An 8,088-nucleotide genomic window follows, 5' to 3' on the forward strand; every position below is an offset into this window, starting at 1 on the left:
AAAACCAAACCCTGTTTCTTGCCCAGTGCCCTGGGCAGCAGTCCCAGGAGCACGCCAGGAGGGTGGCACAGCCTGCACAGGAGCATCAGCACTCCTGCTAGTTCCAAGTGGTGGGAATGAGACACCCAAAGGGCTGACCAGGCACACACAGGGTTCAGCTGCTTCCCCTCCCCTTTTTGCAGATTACTAAAATAAGCTAAATTCCCACCTGGCTTCATCCCCTCCCTGCCAGATATTTAAAAATAGGGAGAGGGTTAGGGGGTGGCCTGTAACAGGAGTGTCACTCCTCAGGGACCCACATGCTTGCAAGGGAACAGGCACGTCCCGCAGTGCTGGGCTGGGCACCCTTCTCCCTGTGCTTGGGAATAGAATGAACTTGTGTTGCAGGGAGAAGCACTGCATGTGTAAAACACTCCTCAGCCCTGACATCAGCTGCTGTTAGTGAGCACGTGGGCTGCTGCTTGAGGCTCCAGGTAGATGTTCATGGGAAGAGGACAGGGAGGGCTCCTGCCGTGAATATCTCCTGGGAAATCACTATGTTTCCAGGCTGAGGTCATGCTGTGTTTGAACAAAGGCTTCTTTACTAGGAAAATGGGAAGGTGAGCACAGAGGAGCATCCTTTCACAGTTCACCATGCTAAAACAGTGAGTTGCAACCTCTTTTTGACTTGTGCACACTAAATTTTTCCCCAGCTACGCTTCCTATAGAAGCCAACAGTATTTACATACATGGTTTCAACCTCTGCATTTACAGAACAAAAATATCCCCTGGGCAGACAGTAAAGACCTTGATAGGAAACTCAGGGTCCCTTCACATTTCTCACTCTGTCCCCCAGAGCTGCACAGGGAGGGAAGTGGCTGCTGTAGGAGGCTCAGGATGGGGAAGAGCTGGTGCTGGGGAGCTGGCATGTGGCTCCAGCCACCACCGTCCTGATTATCAGATTTCCCCAGGGGGATGTTGCTTTTTCCCTCTGGGGAATTGGGTTTTTCAGTGTTTTGCCATCTGCACCTCTTGATGCCTTTTCACCAACTGTGGAAGAACTGGGTCTGCACTTCACATCCCATCCCAATGCTTCAAATTTGGGGTTAAACAAAGGGGAACAGAGTGAGAAACCACTTCGCAAAGTTTTGTTTTGGAACTCCAGTCCTGCTCACCTGTGTGAACCATAAGACCCTCCTTGCTCCCCAATCTCAGGCATTTTTCACCTTCCAGCTTCCAGGACAACCCACACTCAGGTCCCACAGGTAGGTTTTATTATTTTACCCCCAAGGTTTGGTTTCCTCCCTGCATCTCAGTGTTAGGGATGTGCCACGTATGGCTGAAGGTTGAGCTGAGCTTACCTGAGCAGCTGAAGTTTGGACTCATCCCACCCTGGAGCACCTGCCACTGGCAGAGAGCATCTCTGATGTCATTTTTGGCTGTATGTTCCTAGGGATTTTTTTTTAAAGCACACTGGAAAACAAAAACATCTTTACTGGGTGACATCTTCACCCTCATGGAGTTCCCCTACAAAACAGGCCCTGCTGACCCAATGCCCTGGAGCTGGCCAGGCCCTGGGCTGGGCTGGCTTGTTCCTCTTTCCAGAGTCCAGTGTGGGTGGTGGGGAGGATGTTTTGCCAAAGGGTTTCAGTGATCCATGCTGACCGTCGGGGAATGCCAGGAGCGAGGGAGCTCAGTTTCACAGCCACCCCACGTGCTGTGTGTTCCAGAGGTCACATCCCTGCAAGCGTGTGCCTTTCCACATCACACTTCTCCTGACTCAACCAGTTCCACAGCAGCCTTCCCATCTTTCTCCCCCTGCAACAGGTTCAGCAAATCCCAAACTTCGCCCTGGCACATGCCAGTCCAGTGGAGGCTTCTCAGACCCAATCCCAATTTCCTGGACTGCTCTGCCCAGCCCTGAGCAGGAATTCACCAGCAGCCCTGGTACCTCCTCAGCTCAGGAAATCTGACCTCCACAAAGGGAGGGAGAGGTCTGGGAGAGCTGGAACAGCACTGACCCCTCTGTGTCCAAGCACTGCAGGGGCTCCCAGGGCAACCAGCACTACCTGCCCCAGTATCCCACCATGGGGCTCAGCCCAGCTGCAAGGCACTGGGCTGGTGTTGTCCCAGTCCATGCTGGGGACTGAATCCAAACAATCCTTAAATAGGTGATTGCAGGAGAGCAGACACAGCCTGTGTCATGGGGCCTTTTAAGGCAAGAGACGATCACTGGACATGGAAAAATGCAGCAGCTGGAGTTGCGCCAACCTCCCCCCCTTCCCTGAAAAACATTCCTGCGGAGGGAGGGTTTGGCTCCAGGGTCAAAGGGGAAGGCTGGGGGATGGCTTGGCAGAGAAATGAGGCCAAAGAGTCCATTGCTGTGCTGTGTCATTCCTGTGGGGTGACACGGGAAGGATGCAGGGGAAGAGCCCTAGCCGAGGGACAGGATCCATCCTCATCCATGCAGCCTGAGGCCAGCTCAGACCCTCAGCAGAGTGTGCTTTTCCATCATTTTGAAGCCTCTTTCTGCAGCACAAGTGATGTTCCCATCCCAAGAGAACGAGTCACACCTGGAGGCAGCCCTGAGCCGATGGTGGGGGTGCAGTGCCTGCGATACTTTGATATTCAAATATTTCCAGTGGAGGTCTAGATCAATCCCAGCTATTTCAGTCCCAGCCCGTCACCTTTTCCAGCCTACCTTCCAAACAGTTTAGCAGTGTATTCAAACATTCAGAGCTGGCAAACACTAAACAAATGCACAGTGGAGGTCCCTTTGCAAAGGGCAGAGGAGAGCCAAGCCTCAGCATACCCACAGTTTGCAGTGCCATGGCATCTAGCTCCTCATTCCTTCATTTCAGCAAAGGAGCTCAAAGCTCTCTCCATCTCACAGCCTCTCCCATGGCACTTGGGGACACCTAGTCGTGAGGCGGAGGAAGTCTTGTGGCACAGAACCCAGAGTGGGAATTTAGATGCTCACAAAGGACTTTTACCTTGACCTTAGCTATTGCTTATCGTAGCCAGGAGAGCTCCCAGGAGGGCTGAGGGATGACTCCACATCCCTCTGAGCACCAGGGCCGGGTAATGACAGTGACGTGGCGGGTCCCATGGTGGGTCCTGCTGGGACAGTTGTGCAGACAGGACAGTCACTGCCCTGTGGCAAAGTCTGGGCCACCTGGGCAGGGCTGAGCTGCCCTTTGCACCGTGGGTGGTGTGATCAAACATGGCACAGCACACACTGTCCCCTCCTGGGGACACAGTGCCAGCACAGCAGCGGCAGCTGCTTCTTCCCAGACCCTGCTGGGGTCTCCCAAGCACCAGGTGGGTGTCAGGCCCTGTGGGTCTGCCAAGGGTGTGGAACCTGTGCCAGGGTGATCCTCTTGTCCTGGTAGGCACCCCATGGGGGCTCCAGCTACTGTGCTGGCATCTCCCACAGGGTTTTGCTTTGCTGCCACCACAGCTGGCATCACCCAGCGTGGCTCAGGAACACTGTGAGTCACTGACCAACCCCAGTTTCACACCTCTCCCTGCCTCCACAGGGGACTTGGCTGGCCCACAGCAGAGCTGATTTCAAAGGGGCACAAGAAGTACCCATCACCTCTATTCTCTCCACTCCAGTGGGGTTTCTACATGGATGTGACCATGTGGAAGCAGCCTCATGCCCCAGCCCAGACTGCTCTTCATGATCCCCAGAGTATCACAGATGTGCACAAGAGCCCAAGGCCAGGTCAAACCAAACCTGCTGGCACCACTCACCGCGAGAGCACAGCATTGCCCTGCCCGTGCCAGTGGGAGGTGGCATTCTTCCTCTGTGGTGGTCATGCCGCTTCTGAGAGCAACAGGAGTGGCACACTGCCCTCCCAGCTTTCCTCTTGCATGCCCCAGCCTTACTTGATGACTTTGGGAGAAGGACATTTCGTTCAAAATCTCAAGTTCCCAGGCCCTGGGCACCAAGGCAATGCCAGCAATTAGAGGAGCTGGCAGCACTCCCTGTCCCTGTCCCTGTGGGTGCACATGTGCATGGCTCTGTGCAAAGTGTGAGGCTGGGGGCTTTTAGGGAGGGCAGCTAAAACTCAGTCCAGCTCCATCCTGGCTTGCAGCCAGCTGGCATCACCCCTCAGCACGGGGTACCTGCACAGGGTGAGCAGCTGTTCCTGCCCTGCCAAGCAAGTGCAGTGATGGGGCTGGGAGGTGACGCTTTTTAGATGTCAGAGTGGTGTGGCTCAGCCCGAGACAACCCCCCGCCAAAGGCACACCAGCAGTGTGGGTGTTACCTGCTGCTCTGCACGTATCTAGATGAGGTGGGATCCTCATCCAGGTCTGTTTGGAGAGTCTCCTGTGGCAGGCACTGGGGTGAGAACAACCAATGGCTCTTTCGCCTGCTGCCACTGTGACAGGAGGGCCATGAATGCCCCTTCCTTCAGCACAAACAGGGCACTGTTCAGGGCTGCTTTACCCCAGGATGAGGCCTCTTGGGTGAGGCCAAAGTAAGCAGCTCCTCAGCAGCAAGCACCTCTCCGGGGCTGGGAAGGCTCTGACCTGAGCACAAGCAAACACAGACTGAGAAAAACACCTCTGGCCTCTGTGAAACCTCACCTCATCCCTTAATATGCCCCTGTCCCCTTGCTGCACACATTGAATCCCTTTGGCATGGAGATGGGCAGTGCAGGAGATGGGTGTCCCTGCAGAGCAGAGCTGCACCTCTCCAGCCCTGCTCAGCCACAACTCTTTCTCCTGCTCCACTCTCGAGCAGGGCAGGACCAAGCTGTGAGCAGGCAGGAGCTGCAGGGGAAGGGCGTCCTGTACTTGTAGCATCACACCCACATTCCTGACCTGGCTGCTGGAGCCTGGTTTGGCCAGAAAAGCAGGTGCCTCGCTGGACCGGGACAGGCAGCGGGGCTTGCAGCATGGGCTGGGGTCATGCTCCCAGCAGCAGGGCTGGGCATGCACGGGGCTATCCAAGCACAGAGAAGACCCAGCTAAACCCCACCGACCGGCTGTGCCCTTCTTGGCGGCTGCGTTTGGGCTGCGGGGTGACAGTCCCTCGCCACAGTGTGGGACTATGGCAGGAGCATCCCTCCTTCCCGCCGGGCCGGCCGGTTTGGGGCACCAGGCAGAAGCGAGGCAGTCCCCAGCACCCCCTGGCATCAGCCTGCGTGTGGGACAAGGACTTGTGGCTCTCGAGATAAGTAGATCCCAGCATGGAGCCGAGGTGTCCCCTGAACCCAGCCCCAGAGGCTGCTGAAGCTCACACGGAGCGGGGAGCGCAGCCGGAGCCGAAGTGACCCCTCTCAGGCGCGGCGGTGCCCGCCACTGGCACCCGGTCCCGCCCGCCGCCCGCCCGGGGCTCCCGACCCGCGGCTCCGGCCGGGAGGTGGCGGCCGCGAGCGCCCCGGCGTCCCTTGCGCCACCAGCGGCACCGGCGGAGGCGCGGCCGGGCCGGGGCCGCGGACCCCCCCGCGCCTCCCGGGGCCATGGAGCCGGCCCCCGAGCGGCGGTGGCAGAAGGTGCTGTACGAGCGACAGCCTTTCCCCGATAACTACGTGGACCAGCGGTTCCTGGAGGAGCTGCGGAAGAACGTGCACGCCCGGCAGTACCGGTACCAGGCCGTCGTCTTCCAGTCGGGAGCGGTGGTGCAGCAGCTGTGCAGCGTCTGCGTCTTCGTGCTCACCTGGTGGTACATGGACGCCGGGATGCTGAGCCCGCAGGGGCTTTTCGGGGCGGCCCTGGTGTCCTCCCTGCTCGGCTATGTCCTGTTCGACGCTGTGGACGGCGGGGCCGGACGCTGGGCGAGCGGGAGGACGCGCTGGGCTGACCTCAAGAGCACGCTGGTGTTCGCCGCTTTCACCTACGGCTTCTCGCCGGTGCTGAAGACGCTGACCGAGTCCATCAGCACGGATACCATCTATGCCATGTCGGCGCTCATGCTCTTGGGTCACCTCATCTTCTTCGACTACGGCGCCAACGCCGCCATAGTGTCCAGCACGCTGTCCCTCAACATGGCCATCTTCGCCTCGGTGTGCCTGGCCTCGCGCCTGCCTCGCTCCCTGCACGCCTTTGTCATGGTCACCTTCGCCATGCAGATCTTTGCCCTGTGGCCCATGCTGCAGAAGAAGCTGAAGGCCCGGACGCCCCGGTGCTATGTGGGGGTGACAGTGCTCTTTGCACTGGCAGCACTGGCAGGGCTGGCCACAGTGTCCAGTGTGGGTGCCGTGCTCTTCGCCTCCCTGCTGCTCGCCATCTCCTGCCTCTGCCCCTACTGCCTCATCCGCCTCCAGCTGCTCAAGGACAACATCCATGGGCCGTGGGACGAGGCTGAAATCAAGGAGGACCTCTCCAGGTTCCTCATGTAGGCCTGGCCCAGGGGCACCCTCTGCTGTGAGCAGTGCTAAGGTCCTGGCTGGAGGACAGTGCTGGGGGGGAGGACACCTTACCCAATAAAGTCTCACACAGCAACAAGGACCCCTTCTGTGTCCCCCTCAGTGTCTGTTTCGAGTCCTGACTTGCTTGGGTTTGGAGAAGGAAGGAGCTGAGCCTGCAGTGCAGGGGTGCAGGCAGCTAGGGAGGTGTCTGCTCTGGCCATGCAGACCCATACTTGCATTTGCAGGGTGGGGTACAGGGGAATGCATATCCCCTGAGCCACTTGGAAACACACATCTGGCTCTGATGTGCCCCATGGCAATGCCCATGGAGCCCTCAGCCCCAGGAGCCTTAACGTGTGCTGGAGACTGCCAGCACTTCCCCGGGAGGGCCGGTGGGCCAGGGGTTGGTGAGAGTTGCTGTGGGCAGGGGGTGGGTGCTGATGGACCTGCAGCACTGAGCACGAGGGCACCTGGGCCGGGGCAGAGCCATGCTTACCTGCACCCCGGCCCTTGTTGGTGCCAGAATAGCCTCACGACAGCGCCAGACACCACATCACCCTAAATCCTTTAGGAGATGTGGGGAAGAGAGGGCATCTCGCCTTCCTCATCTCTAATCCCTTTCCAGAGGCAGATCTGGCCTTGCTGTAGGGCTAGACCCCGAGCCAGAGGGATGGAGCTCAGCGCGGCCTCTCATGGGTGTACACCCAGCTGCTGGGGAGAGGCCAGGCTCCTGGGACAGTGGCAGGGCCCATGGATGTCCCATCCGACAGTCTGTCCGGTGTCTGTCTGTCCGGCACCGCTCACACCACAACAGAGGGCGCTCCCGGCAAACCAGTCCCGCTGGAGGCCTGGCCAGGACAGCCAGCCCCGGTGCCGGGAGGGCCTCCCTGGCGCTTTCCCTTTCCCTGTTCCCCCTGTTCCCATTCCTCGGCAGCCCCAGCACTGCTCCGGCCAGCCCGGGGAGCAAAGCCCTCCAGAGCCGGCACCATGAGAGGGAATAGATGCCCACACCTGCCCCAGCCCCATCTCACAAGACTGCATTTGGCATCACCCGAGTGTTTATGAAACTGTTCTCTTTTGGAAAAGCTGCAGGAGCGCAGCTTTCTGCTGGCTTTTCCCCATCCCAGCGAGCAGGCGCTTTTCACGTGCTCCTTGGGCTTTCTCGGAAATGAGCAACCCCCGGCGGAGTCCCCAACACCTCCAGTGCTTTGTTACTGCTCTTGCCAAGTGTTAAATGTTGCTGTTGTCGTCATGGTAACGACTACATCTCATTTTGCTTTTAATTAAAAGTTGCAGAAGTTTGGAGCCCCTGCTCAGGTCTCGCAGGGAGCACAGAGTAGCCAGATGCTCAGAGTCAAGATGACATTTTTCTGTTCTTCTGAAAGGAGACTGTTTTTTCACAGGAAGGTTTCCCAGAAAGCTGCTCAGTGACCAGGATCTGACACTGGGCTAATGCCTGTGTAATGCTGCCATCCCAAGCAGATTCACAAAGCCCATCGGTACAGGGGCAAGGCTTGAATGTAATCAAAAATAAATAAAATCTATTCTGCCTGGCCCATCTATCACAGCAGAGGCTACAAGAAAGCAGAGTTTCTACTGCACCCAGTCCTCCAAGGAGAGATATTTCCCCAAGAAATACTTTTCCCAAATTCACACATTTAAAACCAGCTCTGGGTTAGGGAAAGTACAAACACTGACCACTCAAACATTCTAGGTGGAGACAGACACAGGCTGCCACCATCACCTC

The 8,088-nt window shown here is 57.8% G+C and overlaps 1 protein-coding gene across 1 annotated transcript; it reads left to right on the plus strand.

The window, feature by feature from the left end:
* The first annotated feature begins 5,453 nt into the window (after positions 1-5,453).
* On the plus strand, positions 5,454-6,441 carry PIGC (phosphatidylinositol glycan anchor biosynthesis class C). Its single transcript, XM_085068463.1, has one exon. It carries the CDS (start codon positions 5,454-5,456, stop codon positions 6,330-6,332), a length of 879 nt encoding a protein of 292 aa, XP_084924589.1. The 3' UTR covers positions 6,333-6,441.
* Positions 6,442-8,088: the final 1,647 nt, after the last annotated feature.

Source organism: Lichenostomus cassidix, chromosome 8 (genome assembly GCF_008360975.1).
Source record: "Lichenostomus cassidix isolate B80296 chromosome 8, HeHo_3.0, whole genome shotgun sequence".
Classification (NCBI taxonomy): Eukaryota; Metazoa; Chordata; class Aves; order Passeriformes; family Meliphagidae; genus Lichenostomus; species Lichenostomus cassidix.

What these genes read in the sequence shown, in the direction of transcription:
- PIGC (XM_085068463.1), top strand. Translation starts at nt 5,454, where the DNA reads ATGGAGCCGGCCCCCGAGCGGCGGTGGCAGAAGGTGCTGTACGAGCGA.